At 67.8% G+C, this 19568-nt stretch overlaps 3 protein-coding genes across 6 annotated transcripts; all 3 read left to right on the top strand.

The window, feature by feature from the left end:
* Window positions 1–653: 653 nt before the first annotated feature.
* On the top strand, window positions 654–5785 carry ENTPD2 (ectonucleoside triphosphate diphosphohydrolase 2). The gene is made up of 9 exons (XM_037036461.1): window positions 654–886; window positions 2293–2410; window positions 2992–3142; window positions 3340–3499; window positions 3580–3807; window positions 4225–4479; window positions 4564–4683; window positions 4942–5076; window positions 5166–5785. The coding sequence occupies exons 1-9, from the start codon at window positions 770–772 to the stop codon at window positions 5367–5369; spliced, it is 1488 nt and encodes a 495-aa protein (XP_036892356.1). The 5' UTR covers window positions 654–769; the 3' UTR covers window positions 5370–5785.
* A 1823-nt stretch (window positions 5786–7608) lies between these two features.
* On the top strand, window positions 7609–13037 carry NPDC1 (neural proliferation, differentiation and control 1). Of its 3 annotated transcripts, none has more exons than XM_037036464.1 (9): window positions 7610–7934; window positions 10452–10598; window positions 11641–11775; window positions 11865–12044; window positions 12121–12187; window positions 12273–12357; window positions 12434–12513; window positions 12661–12757; window positions 12869–13037. In XM_037036464.1, the coding sequence occupies exons 1-9, from the start codon at window positions 7823–7825 to the stop codon at window positions 12944–12946; spliced, it is 981 nt and encodes a 326-aa protein (XP_036892359.1). In that variant the 5' UTR covers window positions 7610–7822; the 3' UTR covers window positions 12947–13037. The 3 variants fall into 3 exon arrangements, with proteins under 3 accessions (XP_036892361.1, XP_036892359.1, XP_036892360.1); XM_037036465.1 differs by having other exon boundaries at window positions 7611–7934; window positions 11871–12044; XM_037036466.1 differs by lacking the exon at window positions 10452–10598 and having other exon boundaries at window positions 7609–7934.
* Window positions 13038–16205: 3168 nt separating this feature from the next.
* On the top strand, window positions 16206–19136 carry FUT7 (fucosyltransferase 7). Of its 2 annotated transcripts, none has more exons than XM_037036462.1 (3): window positions 16206–16843; window positions 17299–17416; window positions 17508–19136. In XM_037036462.1, the coding sequence occupies exons 2-3, from the start codon at window positions 17411–17413 to the stop codon at window positions 18534–18536; spliced, it is 1035 nt and encodes a 344-aa protein (XP_036892357.1). In that variant the 5' UTR covers window positions 16206–16843; window positions 17299–17410; the 3' UTR covers window positions 18537–19136. The 2 variants fall into 2 exon arrangements, with proteins under 2 accessions (XP_036892357.1, XP_036892358.1); XM_037036463.1 differs by having other exon boundaries at window positions 16249–16270.
* Window positions 19137–19568: the final 432 nt, after the last annotated feature.

The following is a 19568-nucleotide window of genomic DNA, read 5'->3' as shown; positions in this document are numbered from 1 at the left end:
TCATCTCCAGCACAAGGCCTCCCATGAGGGCTGAGGAGAACCCTCTGGCTCCCTCCTCGGGAAGCCTCTGGCCGCCCCTGTCCAGGCTTCCGGACCCCACCCCCCAAGCACAGGGGGCAGCAGAGGTGGCCCAGGACCAGAAGGTCACTTGTTTATGGACTTGGAGTGACTGTGGCCATCCTGCACTCTTCTGCCTGTATCCTCACCTGTCACCTCGGTGCTGGGACCCATATGACATAGGTCTGCTCGCTGCTCAGCTCTGAGCTATCAGCACCTTCAGGGCAAGCCCAGCCTGGGTCAGCTCAGGGTCCCTGGAACCAGACACAGGGAAGGTAGGTCAGGGAGCCACTTGCCCGGGAGCCAGCCGGCCCACCCCCCCCTGCCACGCCTCTCGCCCAGAGCCACGGGGGATGGGGCGTTCTCCGGGTCCTGCCCAAGTGGAGCCGCTGGTGCCCACAGGCGGACAGGCCAGTGTAGGCTCTTGGGGGTCGGTGGGCAGGTCAGAGGATAGGAGTTTTCGGGTGAGGGGTCCGTGGACAGGCAGGAGGGTAGGCAACAACCTCAGGGCGCCGGAAAGGTAGGATGACTCACCTGCGCTTGCAGGAGCGCGCCCAGGGAGGGCGGTGGGCGTGTCAGCAGCGGGCGTGGCCAGCCGTGGCTGCTGCGGGTCCTCGCCCCGCCCCGGGCGCCTACCCCTTGGCGCCCGGACCTCGGCCTCCCAGCTCCCCGCCGCCCCTCCGTCACCGCCGGGTCGGTCCGCCACCCGTCCATGGCCCAGAAGGTGCTGTCGCTGCTGCTGCCGTTGCTGCTGGCCGCCGCGGGCCTGTGCGGCCTCCTGCTGCTGTGTGTCCCTGCTCGCGATGTCCCGGAGCCGCCCTCCCTCAAGGTGCCTGCGGGCTCGAGGAGCATCCGTGGGGCGCGGGCGGGGAGGCTCCGTGTCCGCGCAGGGCCACGCTGCTCCCGCGTAGCTGCCCACGACCCTTGCCCGCGCTCCGCTCCCATCCAGCGGGGTGGAATCCTGGCCCCCCGCGCTCTGCTCTAGACCAGCGGGGTAGCATCCGGGCCCCGTGCGCTCCTCTCGCGCGCGCGGCCTGGGTCTGCTGGACCGCGGCGGCGCTTCCGGGGAGACGCGGAGCTGGAGGCTGAAGTCCCGGCCCGCGGAGCCTCCGCGGAGCCAGCCTGTCCTGGGCGCGGCTGAGCAGCTGTCTCTTCTCCCCGGATGTGCCCCAGGTCCCGGCTGGAACCGGGCAGCCCACAGGGGTGCATTGGTTTGGGGTTTAACCCAGACGGAGTGCGAAGGTCCTGCAGCCTAGGCAACCCTCCTCACCTCCCTGTGTTCCCGACAGTGGTGGCTGCCTTTGAGGGAGGGCCTGGTGGGGTTGGGGGGGGTCAGACAGGGCAGGCCCTGAAAGGGTTGGGGTGAGCCAGGCCTGGCCAGGCTCAGCCTCCAAGAGTCCAGCTGGCTCCCTTAACCCCTTGGTGGACTTGGGGCTGGGGCAGGCCCCAGCAGCCCAGGATAGGCCTTGGTAGGGTGGGTGCTCTATATCGAGGACCAGCACCAGGTGGAGTTGGGGTGGGTGGATGGGTTGTTCTGAGACTGGCTGGAGTTCCCTGGGGTGGGGGTGGGGGTAACTGGTGGGGGTAACTGGTGGGGGTAACTGCCCCCTTCCCCATCCAGGAAGGTGTGTTCCCCAGTCTGGCTCTGCCTGCTGGAATCTGGGTCCTTGGGGGCAGGGGGCAGGTTCCGGGAAGTGGCAGATACCAGCTGGGTGCTTCTGTCCCACCTGCCCAGGAGGCCAGGACAGCACTGCCTCCTCAGCCCTGCAGGCCTGGCCCTCTGTGGCTCTGGCTCAGAGGCCCAGGGCGGGGTGTCTTCAGGCAGGGCCCGCAGGGACGGAGCCCTCCCAGCCTCCCTGGGCCCTGGCTTCCACATCCTCGGGCTGGGCCTCGGTCAGAGAGACCAGGATATGAGGAAGGAAGACCTGGTCCCAAGTGTTCTTCCTGCAGCCGGGCTTCCCCCCCAGAGCCTGCGGACCTCATGTCCCTGGGACAAGATTCCAGAGGTGGTCCTGGGACCTGCTGACCCTCAGAGTGTCCCTGCCAGGCAGGATAGCTCCTGCCCTCAGAAGGGAAGAGGCTCCTGGCCCCATTCTCCCCTGTCCCGTCTGTGTCCCTGGCCTTCTCTGAGCCCCAGAACATCCAACCTCCACGCAGGGCAGGGTGGGGTGGAAAGGGCAAGGCCTCCAGGCTCCTCCCCTCCCCCTTAGGCTGACCGCCCCCTCCCGCCCTCAGTACGGCATCGTCCTGGACGCTGGCTCCTCCCACACATCTATGTTCATCTACAAGTGGCCTGCAGACAAGGAGAACGACACAGGCATTGTGAGCCAACACAGCTCCTGTGACGTGCACGGTGAGGGTCCCCCACTCACTGGGTGCACCCCGGCCTGGATGCTCACTCGCTGCACGGCCTCAGGGGCCCTGTCTGGCCTTCGCCTCTGTAGCTGGGCCCCTCTGCTCCTACTGCCCAGGGCCTGCCCCACACAGGAGCTGCAGGCGACCTCTAAATGGAGGGAGGGCCCCGGGCCTCCTGGGAGCTGCAGGCACTTCCACTCTACAAAGACAGCGAGTAGGGGTCAGAAGGTCGGGGCCCTGCCTGGCCCAAGACCAGCCTTTTCTCCCCAGATGGAGCCAAAGGGGCTCTGAGGAGCTGGTGGGCACCCCCGGCAGGCCTGGTGGAAGGCCAGGCCTAGTGACAGTGCCAGGGCTTTGTCCGGGCACCTGTGCACACACCCGCCGCTCCGGCGGCAGCCTCAGAGACTCCGGGTGGTACACAGGCGGGCCCATCTGTGGGTGTCTCTGAAGGCTTCAGCCGGAAAGGTGTGCTTAAGCTGCCACCGTGATTGGGAGCCCAAGGCGCCCAGCCTTTTTGGCCTGTGGCCCAGCCCGGGGGCTGACCGCCCAGCACGGGCCCCTCTCATGGCCTCCCTCTAGGTGGGGGCATCTCCAGCTACGAAAACAACCCCACTGGGGCTGGTCGGAGTCTTGTTGAATGCCTGGACCAGGCGCTCCGGGATGTGCCCAGGGAGAGACACTCGAGCACGCCCCTCTACCTGGGAGCCACGGCAGGCATGCGCCTGCTCAAGTGAGTGTGCCCGTCCCCTGACCTTCCTGGCCCTGGGCCCCCCCCACAGAAGCCTCAGCGAGGGTGGGCCCCACATGCCCTCAGCCGCAGCAGCCCTCTGCCTGGCCCCTCTTGGCTGGTGGGGGACCACCAGGTACCTCAGGGCCACAGCCCCTGCCCCTGGAAATACGCCTCTCAGAGACCTCCCCGTGTCCCAGCCTGACCAATCCAGAGGCCTCAGCCAAGGTGCTCGAGGCTGTGACGGGGACGCTGACCCAGTACCCCTTCGACTTCCGTGGTGCCCGCATCCTCTCTGGCCAGGACGAGGGGGTGTTTGGCTGGGTGACCGCCAACTACCTGCTGGAGAGCTTCATCAAGGTGGGCCTGCCAGCCAGCACAATGAGCCAGCGGGTGTGGGCACCCAGTCACTGGCTGACCCCAGACTTCACTCCTCACAGTACAGCTGGGCAGGCCAGTGGTACCGGCCAAGGAAGGGGACCCTGGGGGCCATGGACCTGGGAGGCGCCTCCACACAGATCACCTTTGAGACGGCCAGCCCGGCCGAGGACCCTGCTGACCAGGTCCAGCTGCGGCTCTACGGCCAGCAGCACCGTGTCTACACCCACAGCTTCCTCTGCTATGGCCGAGACCAGGTCCTCCGGAAGCTGCTGGCCAGCGCACTGCAGGTGCCCCACCAGCCCTGCCCACCCACACCAATGTGCCCTGCCGGGGGGGGGGGGAGGGACGGACCCAGGGCACAGGGTAGAGCCCAGAGGGCAGCCATGCCCTGGAGGGCTTCTCCAGGCAGCAGGAGCGAGTGAGCCTAATCGGCTGGAAGGACAGGGCGAAGGCTCAGTGGCTGGGGGTGGACCTGGTGCTGGCTGAGGGGTGAGGAGAGCCGGGCTGCCCAGCGGAAGGGTCTGGTTTTTGTCCCGCAGCAGTGGGGAGCGGAGGGTTGCTCCTGAGTACAGTGGTGATGTCACCGACTACATTTTGGAGGACACCATCAGGCTGGTCCTCTGGGGAGGCCCTCCGAGGATCCTGGGGGGACAGCACCTGAGGGTCCTGGGGGTGGCGTGACGCACACCCTCATCGACCCCCAGACCGACAGCACCCACCCCTGCTGGCCCCGGGGCTACTCCAAGGAAGTGCTGCTCCAGGACGTGTACGGGTCCCCCTGCACCATGGCCCTGCGGCCCCAGGACTTCGACAGCAGCCGCAGGGTCAGCCTGGAGGGCACCAGCAGCCCTGCCCTCTGCCGCGGCCTCGTCCGGGGGCTCTTCAACTTCTCGTCCTGCCCCTTCTCTCGATGCTCCTTCAATGGCATCTTCCAGCCCCCCGTGGTTGGGGACTTCATCGTGAGTCAAGGGGACTGGGAGGGGAGCTGATGCTCCACAATGCCTGGGGCCTGGGCTCAGGGTGGCCACACTCCCCCCATGCAGGCCTTCTCCGCGTTCTTCTACACCGTGGACTTCCTGAGCTCGGTGATGCGGCTGCCTGTGGCCACCCCACAGCAGCTGGAGACCGCTGTGGACACCATCTGCAAAATGACGTGGAGTGAGGTGAGGCCTGCGCCTTCCTCCAGGGCCTCAGGGGAGGCTCAGCCAGCTGGCCAGCTTCCCAGGCATTCGTTGCCTGAAAAGTGGGGGGCCTTTGGCCTCTCAGAGGGCGCTGTGTGGTGAAGGACACACTGCCGGTGGGACTCGAAAAGTGACCGGGTGGCAGCGGGGTGCGGAGCCGGAAGGGATGGGGCTGCTGAAGCCCCACCCTTGGTAGCCCCTGGTAGCCCGGGGCCCAACATCGTCCCACCTGCGTCTCAGCTGCAGGCCCAGGCACCGGGGGAAGCGGCCCACCTGCCCAGCCACTGCGCCGTGGCCATGTTCGTTCAGCAGCTCCTGAGCAGGGGCTACCGCTTTGACGAGCATGCCTTCAGCCGCCTGACCTTCCAGAAGAAGGTGGGAACTGGCGGGAGGGCGGGGCCTCCGGGGTGGCGGCGGGGCCTCCGGGGCTGCAAAAAGGCTGAGTCCGAGCTCCTCACCCGCAGGCCGGGGACACTTCGGTCGGCTGGGCGCTCGGCTACATGCTGAACCTGACCAACATGATCCCCGCCGACCCGCCGGGGCTGCGCAAGGGCATCGACTTCAGCTCTTGGGTGGTCCTCCTCCTGCTCTTCGCCGCCTTGCTCCTGGCGGCGCTGGTCCTGCTGGTGCGCCAGGCGCGTTCTGCCGAGTCGCCGAGCGCCATCTAGCGACTGGCTGGGGGCAGCTGCCCCAGCCCCGTCTCCCCCGCCCACCCCTCACCCCACCGCCCTCCACGTCGCTGCCCCTACTGCGGCCCGGAAACCGAGACCGGGACTCTAGCACCCGCACCCACGGGGGGCCAGGAGCGCGGAGGAAGCCGAACCTAGCCCTCGAGCCTGTCCAGCCTTGTCTCCGTCTCGAGGCCTCGTGCCCCTTCTCCTGCAGAGGGTGGGCGAGGCAGACACCCCATTTCCCTCAGCCTGTTACTACGGGGTGGGTGTCCAGGAAGTGGAGCCTTTACTCTGATAATCAGGGTCCTCCGAGACACCCCCCCCCAACACACACACACACTCGGGTCTGTATTAGGGGCAGAGTCAGAGCCCATAGGTTCTGCCCAGTGCCTGCTTGTAAAACTTGGTAATTAAACGTGTTTCCTGGAGCGGTGGACAGGCTGCTGCTGCCCGCCCANCTCGAGGCCTCGTGCCCCTTCTCCTGCAGAGGGTGGGCGAGGCAGACACCCCATTTCCCTCAGCCTGTTACTACGGGGTGGGTGTCCAGGAAGTGGAGCCTTTACTCTGATAATCAGGGTCCTCCGAGACACCCCCCCCCCAACACACACACACACTCGGGTCTGTATTAGGGGGAGAGTCAGAGCCCATAGGCTCTGCCCAGTGCCTGCTTGTAAAACTTGGTAATAAAACGTGTTTCCTGGAGCGGTGGACAGGCTGCTGCTGCCCACCCACCCTGCGCACAGCTGCGCCGGCCACGCGGGCGCGCCCCTCTCGGTGCTCAGGCTGGACCGCCGCCCCTCCTGCCTCCTGTCGGGGTCCAGCCCTGGGGCAGTGCTGACCGCGGTCCCTGCGTCACCCTCGTGGCTTGGAGTGGCTGCTGGGTGGCCGGCGGGGAGTCCCTGCGCCCCCGAGTTTTCCCTGGGCGTGAGAGCCCCTGCAGCACCCCCAGCCCCCAGACAGAAGGCCGGGCCCTTGGGGAGAGCGGGCCCGGGGTGCGGGTGCGGGGAGTGGAGAGGCAGAGAGGGTGGGTCCTAAGCAAGCCAGGTGCCTGGGGTCCGCTCGGGGCTGGAAGAGCAGGGCGGAGGGCGCAAAGGCGGGGCCCTGCCGGGACGCTGACGGTAGGGCCAGGAGGGACGCGGGCTCCATCTCTAGGAAGGGATGAGCCTTGCTCCAGAGCCGAGCTTGGCCAGCGCGCAGGGAGACAGAGCGCTCCCCTCCTGTTTGGGTGCCTTTCTACGCCCCGGGGAGACATCAGCGAGCCCCGACCTGCGGTCCCTCCCCTCAGCCTGGCTTTCTCTCGCTACGGCCGCTGTGCGAAGGCGTAGTCTTCGATGCACCTCCCGCCTGGGCCGACCTTTCTGGGACTCGAGCTCGGACCCTTTTTCTGTCCGGTCAGTGCCCTGTGGGCCATCGTTACTTTGCTCCCCACTACCCCACACCGCGCCACTTGTGCCGGTGTGTGAGCCAATCGACAAACCCCGCAGCCCGCCCCACCGTCTGAGTTCCGCGGGCAAAGGCCCGCGGGCAAAGGCCCGAGCACCAGGGTGGGGGCTCATCCTGGTTCAGCCGCCTGAGCCGGAGGGAAGGTTCCAGGTGGGATGGGGTGAGTGTGCTCTCGGGAGGCCACTAGCGGAGTGCAAGCGGGGGCGTCACAACTGCTTTGTTGCCCTGGGGCCCCAGGGCACTGAAAAGCTGCCTGTCACCTGGGGACCGTGGACAGCTCCCAGCTGAGTCTCATCAACAGCTCCAGGCCACTCTTGCCCCCTGGTGGCTCACTTGGGAGCAGCCGCTGACCGTGGTTGCCCATTCCAACCCCAGAGGCACCGGCGCCGGTCTAGTTCTGTGTGTGTTTGCTTGTAGCCGTGTCTCTGAGCGCCCTCTGCGTCTTTGGGGCACACCTGTGCGGTCCCGTGCACCTGGCCACCCCGTGTGCGCCTGGTGTCCCTGTGTTCCCCGGGGCTGCGCCTCCAGATCGGGTCACGTCTCCTGCTTCAGCGGGTGGGGCGGGGGGAGGTGGCAGCGCCATGGGGGAGGGCGGGAGAAGCGCATCCGGGGAAGACCCCCCCCCGGGCAGTCCCTACTCGGGTTTGTGGAAAACAGAGAAGATCCTCGGGTGCAGAGGCCGCGGAGGTTGAGGTTCTGCCCAGAGACCCGCAGAATCGGGGGTCGGTGGGAGCTAGAGAGGGGGGAGGGGCTCGGGCTGGAGGCGCGGTCCCGCCCCCGCAGGTGGAGCGCGCAGGCGCACTCCCCCAACGCGCTGCCTCGCTGCCGCGCCTGCATCCCGGATCCTTTGCCGCAGCGTCAACGCCGCCGCCGCCTCCTCCTTTCCTCCTCCTCCTCCTCGGCCTCCACCTCCTCTTCCTCCTCTGCTTCAGCCGACGCGGCGCCGGGAGCCTGCGCCCAGCCCCGGGCCTTGCGGTGCCATGCTGCCCCGGCGGCGGCGCTGAAGGATGGCGACGCCTGTCCCTCCGCCCTCCCCGCGGCACCTGCGGCTGTTGCGGCTGCTGCTCTCCGGCCTAGTCCTCGGCGTCGCCCTTCGCGGTGCCACTGCGGGCCCCCCGGGTGAGCGACAGCGCTCGGCGCAGGTCGCAGGTCGCCGCAGGGCCCTGTGCGCCGGGCCGGGGTCCTGCTGCGCAGCGCCTCCGTCACTGTCGGCGCCGCGGCCTTCGACTGGGCCCACAGGGACCGCAGGCCAGGCCGGCTGACAGCCACGCCGGCCCCGCCTCGCGCGGGATGGGGGCAACAGGCCCGGGGGGGGGGGCTCTGAAGGGTGCCGCTGGTTAGGGCTTCTCCTGGGTTCCTAGTGGCGAACCCGAAGTTCACGCGCTTCTTGGCTTTGTGTCTGAGTCCGTGAGCCTGTGTCCGTGTCTCGGGAGGGCTCTGCGCGTGGGCCTGGGCGGCCGGTCTGTGTGCATTTTCCCTGGTGCTGCGCCGGGCGGGCCTGGCCCGGTGTGCCCTGTTACCCGTATCTGTCCTGGGGTCGGGGTACCAGTGCTGATCTGCCTGTCCCCATGCCCTGGGCAGTGTGGGACGTGTCCCTTGCTTTGCTGCCATAATCGCGGTCTGAAGGTTCCTAGGGTGTTTGACAGCTTGTCTCAAGCTTAGGGTTTGGTTTTCTACCTTCAAGGGAGACAGGAGAGGCTTCCAGGCTCAGGCTCTCTACCTGACCTTTTGCTGTGGAGGGCCCCACCGCTGTCTTCCTTGCTAGGGGCGGAGGGGCACCTCCCAGGGTGGGCCCCAGTGAGCCCTGGGGTCCTGGGGGACCCTGCCTGCCTCCCAGACGGGCACCGAGGTTCCAGGTGGTGATGGTCTGTGGGGACCTGGAGCCCCAGGGGGCTGAGCTGGGGCACTGTGCCCACACATTCGCTCCGTTTTTCTGGCAGCCCCAGGGAGGTGCTGTTTTCAGCCCATTTTACAGATGAGAAAGCTGAGGCACTGCGAAGTTGAGTGACTGGTATGCTGGAATGCTAAGCTGGGTGATGTGGTTGTCTGTGGCCTCGGAGACAGCAGGGCAGGCTTCCTCCTGGGCACAGCCCTTCTAGATGGGAGGCTGGCATGAACAGGGGAGGGGGCCTAAAGGCCAGAGCTTGGCTGGCCTTTGGGTGGGGCCTCCAGAGGAGATGGGCTGTGGCCGCAGATGTGGGGTGGAGTGTCAGCCACCCTTCAGCCGCCAATGTCCCTGGAACCTCCTCCTGCGCCCTGAGGCTGGAGTGGGGACCTTTCCAGCAGCCTCTGCAGCTGCAGCCACATCTCCTGGGCTGGGGGGCTGGCAGTGGAGGCCCCTGGAAACCGGAGCCTGCAGCCAGTGCTGGACCTCCACCCTGCGCTTGGTTGGTGCGCTCTGGGTCCTCAGCGCCAGGGGCAGGGAGCGCCCGGCTCCCCAGGTGCCCAGCTGGTGGGTGTGGTCCAGACAGACCTGCTGGCATAGGCTTAATGTTTAACAGGCCCACACCCCAGGCCCTGTTCCCTGATACTGGCGCCTGCTGGCCCCGGCTGTGCAGGGCAGAGGCTGCTGGAACCCCTGGAGGGGTTGCCTGCAGCCAAGTGTGTCTGGCCAGTGCCGAAACTGAGCCGGGCCTGCCCGGGCCTGGGGAAGGGTGGAGCTGGGCATCCCTGACCCCCCAGGTCACCCTGGACCTTGGCGACCCCCCTGCAGTGGAAGGGCCTTGGCTGGGAAGGTCCTGGTCCTCCAGAGATGCCGACACCTGAGCCTCCCCCAGTAGGGTCGACGGTCCTGGGGGCTGCCCCCTGGCTCTGCATCCCATCCCAGTGCTCAGGACATCCCTCAGCTTGGAGGCCATTCCCCTCTGGTACAGAGGGGAAACTGAGGCCGGGGGGACCCCTGCCCTCTGTCCCCCAGCATGAGGATGGGATCCACTGGTCGTGTGTATAGGACATTGGTCTGGGCCCTGAACCAGGACTTGGGTCTGGCCAAATTCCCAGGCATGCCCTGTGTCAGAAGTGAGTGAGACTGGCTGACTCCATCCGGGCCGCCCCAGCACCAGCAGCCCCTGTGCCCTGGGGACACGGAGGTGGGACAGGGAGGGAGCACTGCCGTCCAGGCAGGGCGCCGGGTCTGCTCTGCTCCCTGGCTGTGCTCTCTAGGGCTGGAGAAGGGCCTGCCTGGGCAGGAGGGCGCCCCTGAGAGTGAGGAGAGGGGAGGCCAGCATCCTTTGCTGCCCCTGAGCCAGGGAGAGGCCTGAGCCCCGCCCTGGGGCTGCCAGTGTGGACAGGCTGTGCCCGGGGAACCCAGACCAGAGGCAGGAAGTGGAGGGTGGCCCAGTCTTGCTCCGGGGAGCTCAGTGCGGTGCTGTGGGGGCAGTGAGGGGCAGCTTCCGCGCAGAGGGCTGGCTCGGGCTGGGAAATGGACTCTGGGGAGCGGGTGGGGCGGGCAGTTCTGATAAGTGTTAGCACTGTTTGTCTTCCTGGTTCTGGTCCCCAGCCATGGGGAGGAAGGGCCTGCCCAGAACAATGGCCGGAGCCAGGTCCGGCCAGCTCTGTGGGGTGGGGGAGGGTGCCTGGGACAGTGCTGCCTCTGTGCAGGGCTGTGACCTCAGCCTGCCTCTCCTTCCTTCCCAGATGCAGCTGCCTGCCCTGGGAGCCTGGACTGTGCCCTGCAGAGGCGGGCGCGGTGCCCCCCGGGTGCTCACGTCTGTGGGCCCTGCCTTCAGCCCTTCCGGGAGGATCGAAGGGGGCTCTGTGTGCCCAGGGTGCGCCGGCCTCCGGGTACTGCAGAGCAGGACACCCCTCCCCCCACCTTGACCACTGCCCAGCCTCAGCTCCCAGGCCCCCTGAGCTCGGCGGGATGCCGGGCGCTCTCCTGTGACCCTCCCCGTGGCCTGCTGGTCCTTTCCAGAGCCAGTGGTGGGCTGAGGCAGGGATGTCTAATGGGACACATTGGTGGGTTCTGGGAGAGGCAGGGTCCCCCGAGAGCTCTGCCCCACCCCCCAGGCGCCCACTTCCCCTGCTGTACCCCCGCCAGTGCTCACTTCTTCCCTCCCTGCGCACTGGGGTGCCTGCCTGCCACCCGGAGCCTCGAGTGGGGAAGGCCAGCGGAGGCCCAGTGACGTAGGGTGTGAGGTGGCAATACTGAGGCCCAGGGGGGCCTAAGTGTCTGGGCCTGTGGGCGGGGCTTCTCGGAGGAACCTGTTCCTGGCGGTGAGCAGGGCAGGGGTCCAGACCGGTAGGCGAGCTTTAGAAGTGGCCTGCTGCTGGGCGGGGCATCTACCACTGAGGGGGGCGCCTTGGTCTGGCCCACCTGTCACCGCCTTCACCAGTGTCACCCAGAGGGCTGCCCTGGTGGAGATGGGGGACAGAAAGGGGCCTCTCCCCACTTCTCAGGGAGCCACCGCCCTTCTTGGTACAGCAGGCCATGGGGTGCAGGGTCATGTGGTCCCAGTGCTCTGCCCAGCCCTTTGTAGGGACCAGGTGGGGCAAGGGGCACCCTGCCCTTCTCCTGGCTTGTGCCCACTCCCCTGGCACTGCCACCTCTTGCTCCACCCCCACTTTTCCTGGGAATGCTGCTGCCCCCACAGAGCTCCCCCACCAAGTTGGTCACCATGGCAACACAGGATGGCCAAGGGCTGCAGGCTAGTACCTAGTCCTCAGGTCACCAGTGCCTGGGAGGAGCCTGGAAAGAGAAGCCAGGAGGTGTGGGCCTGGGGACTGACTCCAGGACGGGTCCCTCTGCATCTGGAGGCCATCTGCAGCCCGTGTTGTCAGGCAGTGGCTGGGGGCTTCCCACCTGATGGCCCCTCATTGTCCCCAGAGGAGGGCCCACCCCAGCCTAGACTGGAAGATGAGATTGACCTCCTGGCCCAGGAGCTAGCCCAGCAGGAGGCAGGGCGCTGGAGGCTCACGGCCCTACCCCAGCCTGAAGCACCCCATCGGCTGCTGGAGGCTGGTGAGTCCCCTGCACCACCCCCCCACCCTGCCCGGCCCCCCACAACCCCTGCCCGGCCTAGCCCTGCGGTGATTGATATCTCTCCTCCTCTGCAGCGGCCACCGTGGGGCTCTCCGATGGAGGCCAGGGCCCCGACCTGGGCCTCCCCTCCACTCGGGGAGCCCCTGCGCCCACGACCCACACCTCCTTGGGTTCTCCTGTGTCGTCTGGGCCTGTGCACATGTCCCCCCTGGACCCCCGGGACCGACGCGGTGACGGCTTCGCCCTCGGTAGGTCCGGGCGGGCGGAGCGCAGGGTCCCGCCGGGAGGCAGGCCGCCCTCACCGCCCACCCCGCCCACCCTCAGTGCTCATCGTCGCGTCCTCCGTGGCCGGCGCAGCGGCCCTCGCCGTGGCAGCCCTCTGCTGGTGCAGGTGAGCCAGGCAGCCGGGCGGGGGGCGGGCGGGCGGCGACCAGGCGGGTCTCAGCCTCTGCTCTGCCCCCCCCCACCCCCCGCAGGCTGCAGCGGGACATCCGCCTGACCCAGAAGGTCGACTACGCCGCCCCCCAGGCGCCGGGCTCCCCCGCAACGCCCAAGATCTCGGTGCGTGCTCCTGCCGTGCCCGGCCCCGGGCCCCGGGCCCCTCCTCCGCGGTTTGACCCTCCCTCCCGCCCCGCAGCCCGGGGACCAGCAGCTGGCGCGCGGCGCAGAGGTGCACCACTACCAGCACCGGCGGCAGCAGATGCGCTGCCTGGAGCGGTGAGACGCCCCGCCCGATGGCACCCCCCAATCCCCGGCCCGACCCCCATGCCCAGGCCCCGCTGCCCCCGTCCCCGCGCGCCGGCTTCCAGTCTGGGCCCCCGCACCTGGAAGGTGTGGGCGGACCGGCCATCCCGCCCCCACCAGGCATAAAGAGCCCCCCAAGGAGCTGGACTCCGCCTCCTCGGACGAGGAGAACGAGGATGGCGACTTCACGGTGTACGAGTGCCCGGGCCTGGCCCCGGTAAGTGCAGGGTGGGGGCCTTACCGGCTCCCGGGGGGGGGGTCTTTCCGCCGGCCCGGCCGCTCCCACCGCCCCCACCCCCCGCAGTCCGCCTAACGCCCGCCTTTGCAGACCGGGGAGATGGAGGTGCGGAACCCGCTGTTCGACCACTCCTCGCTGGCCGCGCCCCTGCCGCCCCCGCCTCAGTGACACGAAGATTGATGCCCCCTCTCGAGGACCAATGGGTCCGCGGGTGGGGGGCCAAGGACCCGCGTTTCCCAATAAAGAAACCGCGTTCTGACATCTGGCTGTTTGTGCGGCTGGGCTGGGGTGCCAGCCGGAAACCCCTGGGGTCAGGGCACCTTCTGTTTCCCCTGCATCTGCTCTCTAGGGTCTGTACCCCAAAGGAGGGCGGGAGGAACCCTACAGACCATGCAGGGACGGGAATGCTGCAGACAAGCCAGTTAAAATGCATCTCAGACCTGAGCTCCAGCGCTGGAGACCCAACCCTAGCTCTGGGGGCCGCGGTGGGGGGGACCCTGGAGTGGGGTCTTGTGGCGTTCAGCCCCACCACTGAGAGGGGGGCACCTCTGCGCCCTGCTGGGAAGCAGGGGCTTCAGCTCTCCTGGGACTCAGAGGATCACCCCCACCCTCCTTGGTTTTCAGGCCTCACCCCGAAACACTTCTGCCCCAAATGGGAAGCGGGGTGCAGTGCAGGGCCAGGCCCATCTGGACTCGGTGCCACTCCCCGAAGTACCCCGTCCTGTGTAGGACAAAAAGGGCTGGTAGTGGTGCCCACAGACACCTGGCAGTGGGTACCCAGCACCTCCATTCCTTCCGGTTGCCCCCCTGGGCCGGAAGGCAGGAGGAACAGGATGCAGGCCTTGCGTGTGGCTTTGCCCCAGCCACCAGTCCGCGTCCTGCAGCAGACTCTGTGTGGGACAAGGGAGGAGCAGGTGCAGGGGCTGGAACCGCGCAGGATGGGGGCAGGGCCAGTGGGCCGCAGGCAGTCCACTGTCGTTTCCCCCCCCCCCCCCCCCGCGCCTTCCGGGGAGACGGCTGCAGGGAAAATGGGGCCGTGGGAGTGAAGGCCGCTGGGTCCGGTCCAGGCCAGCCTGTCTCACCCAGCTGGGGCCCAGATGTCCCTCCAGACCCCTGGGCTCAGGCCCTCGGGTCCTGAGACTCGCCTGTCCAACCCCCTGCTGTCCTGACTCAGGCAGAGAGCAGCCCCCCGGTGTGTCCTGTCTTCCTCCCTCCTTGGGCACCCCCAGCCCGTCCCCAGTGTCACTGCCACTCACCCCCCCGGGGCCCCAGCAGAGGGGCTGCCCCTTCTAGTGGCAGTTCAAGGGAGCCGGTGGGCCTGGGTCCTCCAGGAAGGTAGCCACCCCAGCACCCTGCTGCCCACCCAGCTTTCAGGGCTTCCACCCCAGCCTCGGGCTCCACCGGACAGAGCTGGCCCCACTCTGTCCAAACTCCCCCGCCCCTTCCATGGGCCCCAGAGTGGGCCAGGTTTAGGGCTCGGGGAGACCCTGGCTGCATGGGGATTCTGGGGACCCCAGTTCTGGGCAGGTGTGGGTTCTGAGCCCCAGCTGCAAACCTGCCCCCCCCCCCCCCGTGCAGCAGGGAGGGGAGGGGCCTGAGTGCGGAGCAGAGGGGTGCGTTACTGTCAGCTGCTGGAGCTGACCCAGCGGGTCCTGGAGTGCCTCCCGGACAGGGACGCAGCCACGCTCCGAGCCTGGGTGGCAAGGACAGGGCGTTGGGGAGGAGGGTCTGACGCCTGCAGGGCACCCCTGGACTCAGGGGGTCCCACTCAAGGCAGAAGGAGCACACCTGCCCTGCCTGCTGACACTGGCCCCCTGCACCACCCCCGCGGTGTCCCCTTGGCTGCACCCTGCTCTGGGAGCTGGGCCACCTGCCAACCTCCGTGGGACCGCCTTCCCTAAGGAAGACACTCCGCCCACCCTCTGGTTGGGAATAAATTGCACTCTGGCTCCCTCTGCCGCCTTCACTCCCAGGAGCCAGGTGACTCTGGAGCACGGCCACTAGGGGGCCTCGGGGCGCCTGGCTGCTCCCTGCCCTGTGCAGGCCCACCCTGAGAGCAGGCAGGTGGGCAGCTAGGTCGTGGCCCTGGCCCCCTCCAAAGCACCCCTTGGTAGGGGGCTGGGCAGCTTATTGTCTGTTTGGGGGGGGCGGTGACCAGCAGGCCAGTTGCCAGCTTTCTGGAGACGCTCCCCGCCCTGTTTGGGCTCAGCTGGCACCCACTGGGCGGTCAGCCCCGCAGCGGGCCAGGGGCTCAGCCGCAGAGTGACAGTGGGTGCTCAGTTTCCAGATGCTCACGGGCTGGAAGCTGGAGCTGGGTCCCATCTGCATCCCAGGGAGGCTCGGGCCTGGGGAGGAGAGGGCAGGACGAGGCCCCCACTTCCCCTCTGACTCAGCTCTCTCACCTTCTCCTCTCTCCTCCGAGAGCCTCTTGTTCTGACCCATTTTGGGGCCAAACCTCGGAGCCCCACTTCCCAGCCAGCGGGTTCCCACAGCAGGGCCCCATGGCAGGAGCCCCGGGGGGCAGGCTGCGTCAGGGGAGCGACGGAGCCCCTGTGGAGGTAGCGGGCTCTTTCGAATCCACCCAGGGAGGGAGCAGGCTGGGGTGTGGTGAGGCCCCCGGCAAGGGTCCCGGCCAGCCTGGCCGCGCAAACAGGAAGGGCAGAGTGCCGGCAGCCAGAAGCCAGGGCGCTCGCAGGCTGACAGGATCAGCTCCTTCCTGTGTGCCTGCCACCCTCGGGGTGCCCGCCACCACAGGGAGGTGCAGTGGGCTGATGCAAGGCCTGGGGCAGGGCGTGGCTCCCCTGGGGTCTCCTGCCACGGGACCGATGCCAGGCAGCACCAAAGGCTCGGTGCCACCTCAGTCATCACCCTAAACACCAGGGCAACTGCAAAAGGCAGGGCACTGCTCTGTGCAGGCACTGGTGCTGGCCATCGGGGAGCCAGGCCCCTGGGCACCAGCACCTGGGGTTGGCCACTTGGTTTCCGAGAGGTCCTGCAGCCCACCCTCCCCTCCTCCAACATTGCGCAAGGCGCCGCCGCAGCTCTGAGGCTCTGCCAGGGCGGGGAGCCTCTGGGGGCCAAGTGCCCTTGGCCCCCAGAGCCTCCTTCTGGAGCTGCCTGTGTCCCCATGGGTCTGCTGCTAGTTCCCAGTTCCTCCCTGAGAGCAGTGGGGGAGGGCAGACGACAGGAGAGGCGGCAGGTACAGGCCCCCCAGCAAGCGTGGGGCTGCAGTCCCTGGGACAGTTGCTGGTTGCTCTACTTTTTGCAACATCTGGCCCCAGCCCCCAAGATCCCGCCGGGCCTGAGGCCTCCGGGAGAGGCTGGGCCGGCCCGACCTGCCCTCCCAGTCTGGCTGAGGTGGACAGAGCTAACGGGCACCACGCAGGCAGAGAGTGAGGAGCAGGAGGGGCTCGGGGACGTCTGACCACGCTGGCTGGCTGTGTTTCCAGCTCAGAGGAACTAGAGCAAAAGGGGAAGGAACTGGACCTCCAGGTTGGGACCCAGGCTGGCTGGAGGGTGGGGGAGGAGAAGGGCCCTGGATGCGAGCCTTCCTCTTCCTGACACAGGCGCCAGCCCCCTGCCCCCCATGTCAGGGACACAAGGACGGCTTCCCTTTCCAGCCTGGAAAGCCCCCTCCCTGCCCCCCCCTCATCCTGAGCTGGGGGCCCGGAGAATGGGAGCCAGAGCCCCCAAGGGAAGCGCTCCCACCCCTCAGACCTGCTGGCAGAAGCTCTGTCCCTCCCATCCAGGACCCTGGGCCTGTGGCAGCCTGGGGCTTCTTTGGATGCGTGTCCTGGAGCGGGAAAAAGGCCCTGCAGCCCACAGGGGCCAGGCCCGGCCTGACAGCTGCCCGCTGAGGGCGTGTCCAGGGCCTCGTGTGGACAGACACTCCTCCAGCCTGAGGACGGACTCCCCGCTCTGGGAATCTGCATTCTGGCATCAGATGTTTGAGAAGGGCAGGGGTGGGCGGGGTGGCCCCAGGAGGAGCAACGGCAGAAACCTCGGCCTCCTGGCAAAGAGCTGAGCGCAGCAGGCCAGCGGGGCGGCGGGCCCAGAGCCCAGCAGGTAGTGAGCAGGGAAGTGGCTGACACCGCAGCCGCAGGAGGCGGTGCTGGGGGGGCTCAGTGCGGTCTCTGAGGGCAGCCTGCCTGCCTTCTCCAGGGGGCCCCGGGCCTGGGTGCTGGGCAGGGACCGGGGCCTCAGTGTCTGGGGAGTCCCTCAAGGGCAGGGTCACCTGCACCCAGGATGGCTTCCCCTTCCCTGAGGCTGAGCAGCAGCCCCGCACCTGCCTCCTGTGCCCACCCAGAGGTCAGCAGCATTGGGGGCATGGAATTGGGTCCAGCCCGGTGCCCCTCCTGTAACCACCCCCTTCCGGCAGCCAGAGGACCAGAGGGGAGGCAGGGTGAGGCTGGTGGTTCGAGCCGGAGGTCACCTTCGGGGTAGGGTGGGGCAGGGCGGGGGCGGGTGGGAGGCACCCCAGTTTCCTCCATCCAGGGCAGATGAAAGGCGCTCACTTCCAGGTGCGGCCGAGTGCAGCACGGAGCCGAGATTTCGGGCCTCTGCCTGGTGGTTGCTGTGATTTGAGAGCCCTGGGTGTCTCGGGTGACTGATTCTGGGAACTGTGGACGGGCCATGCCGGTGAGTGTCTGGTTCTCAGGGAGGCCGGGGCGGGGAGGCAGGGCTGTGGACGAGCTCGGGGAGACAGTCTCTCTCCCTGCATCCTGCACAGGGCGTGCCTCTGCCCAGAAGCCTCGGGCCTTGGGGGGCCTGGCCCGGGGCAGCCCTGCTCACAGCCCTCTGGATCCTGTGGCTACTCCGATGGGCCCCTGAGGGTGTCCCGGCACCGCAGCGCACTCTCACCATCCTGATCTGGCACTGGCCCTTTGCCAGCCAGCCCCCGGAGCTGCCCAGCAACACCTGTGCCAGCTACGGCGTGGCTCACTGCTGCCTGAGCACCAACCGCAGCCTGCTGCCCAGCGCCGACGCCGTGGTCTTCCACCACCGGGAGCTGCAGACCCGGCGGGCCCGCCTGCCCCTGGCTGAGCGGCCGCACGGCCAGCCCTGGGTGTGGGCTTCCATGGAGTCGCCCAGCCACACACATGGCCTCAGCCGTCTCCGCGGCATCTTCAACTGGGTGCTGAGCTACCGGCGTGACTCGGACATCTTTGTGCCCTACGGCCGCCTGGAGCCCCGCCAGGGACCCGTGCCCCCATTGCCGGCCAAGAACGGGGTGGCCGCCTGGGTGGTCAGCAATTTCCAGGCGCGGCAGCGGCGTGTGCAGCTGTACCGGCAGCTGGCGCCTCACCTGCCGGTGGACGTGTTTGGCCGAGCCAGCCGGCGGCCACTGTGCACCAACTGCCTGCTGCCCACCGTGGCCCGGTACCTCTTTTACCTGGCCTTCGAGAACTCGCAGCACCCGGACTATATCACCGAGAAGTTCTGGCACAACGCCCTGGTGGCCGGCGCTGTGCCCGTGGTGCTGGGGCCCCCGAGGGCCACTTACGAGGCCTTTGCACCCCCTGACGCCTTCGTGCACGTGGACGACTTCAGCTCGGCCCGAGAGCTGGCCGCCTTCCTCCTGGGCATGAACGACAGCCAGTACCGGCGCTACTTCGCCTGGCGGGACTGGCTCCGTGTGCGGCTGTTTGACGACTGGCGGGAGCGCTTCTGTGCCATCTGCCCCCGCTACCCCCACCTGCCCCGAGACCAGGTCTACCAGGACCTCCAGGGCTGGTTCCAGGGCTGGGTCCAGGCCTGAGCTCTGGCGGGCAAGGTGGGCAGGGGAGGATGGCTGGGGGGCAGGCAGCTGGGTGTTGGGACCAAACCACTGGGCATCGGCCCCCACGGGCAACCATCAGGCTGCCGTGGAGACTGGAGTCAGAGGCCAGGGTCCGAGGATGAGGGAGGAGCGAGCCAGTCTGGGCAGGCTGCCTGGAGGAGGAGGCTGGTGGGTATTAGAGCAGGTATTTGGGGCAGAGGTGAGAACAGCGAGGGAATTAATGGGGGTGCGTGTTCTTGAGGTGGATCGAAGAAGAGAGGTTGCTAAGGCCCTCCTTCCCCACTTGGCCAGGTCTTGGGCAGGTCAAGGCTGCTACACCTTGACCTGGGGACGTGGGGCTGTGGGGCTGAAGGCAGGGCCCGGGCCCTGGGAATGTGTCACCCTGTGTGGGGTTTTTTTTTGAAAACCTGCCCCCCAAGCCTTCTCTGTACCCGAGGCCCCCGGCCCAGGGTGCACTGCTACACTGCCCACTCAGCCAGCTCGGGCAGGCCTGAGCAAGGTGAGAGCAAGCCGGGCAGTTCTGGGTTCTTTGCCGTCTACTCAGCGAGGGGCCATCGGTCAATAAAGAAAGAAAGGCCATAATGCCACGTGTCGGGTCTGGAAGGCACGGGGTCCCATGCAGCTCCCCACGTCTCGTGTCTGCCGCCCTGGCCCGCCCACAGCCCTCCTGGACCCTCCCGGGATCCGACTGCCCTGCCTCAAGGTGTCTGCCCTCCCTCTGCCTGAGATGCCCTGCCCGGGGTGGCTCCGCCCCTCTCCCTCTCCCCTTCCTTCAGTACCCCCTAAATGGCTCCCAGTCAGAGAGCCTTCCCTGACCCCCAAAAGCCAAGTGGTTGGACAGCAGGGGTGAAGTCAGGAACCTGCTGAGCGGTTGAAGGTGCCCCATCTGGGAGGCCCTGGGGTTTCCCTCTCAGGCGGGGGCTGCTTGGTGACCTGAGGCTCCCTCTGCAGGGCGGCTGGGGGCCTTGTGGCAGGGAGGGGCCCCGAGGGGGCTGCTGCAGGCGAGGAGCC

This window comes from Sturnira hondurensis, unplaced genomic scaffold, assembly GCF_014824575.4.
Source record: "Sturnira hondurensis isolate 20B ecotype Veracruz unplaced genomic scaffold, ASM1482457v3 Scaffold0022908, whole genome shotgun sequence".
Classification (NCBI taxonomy): domain Eukaryota; kingdom Metazoa; phylum Chordata; class Mammalia; order Chiroptera; family Phyllostomidae; genus Sturnira; species Sturnira hondurensis.
This window is presented reverse-complemented; position numbering and strand designations above follow the sequence as displayed.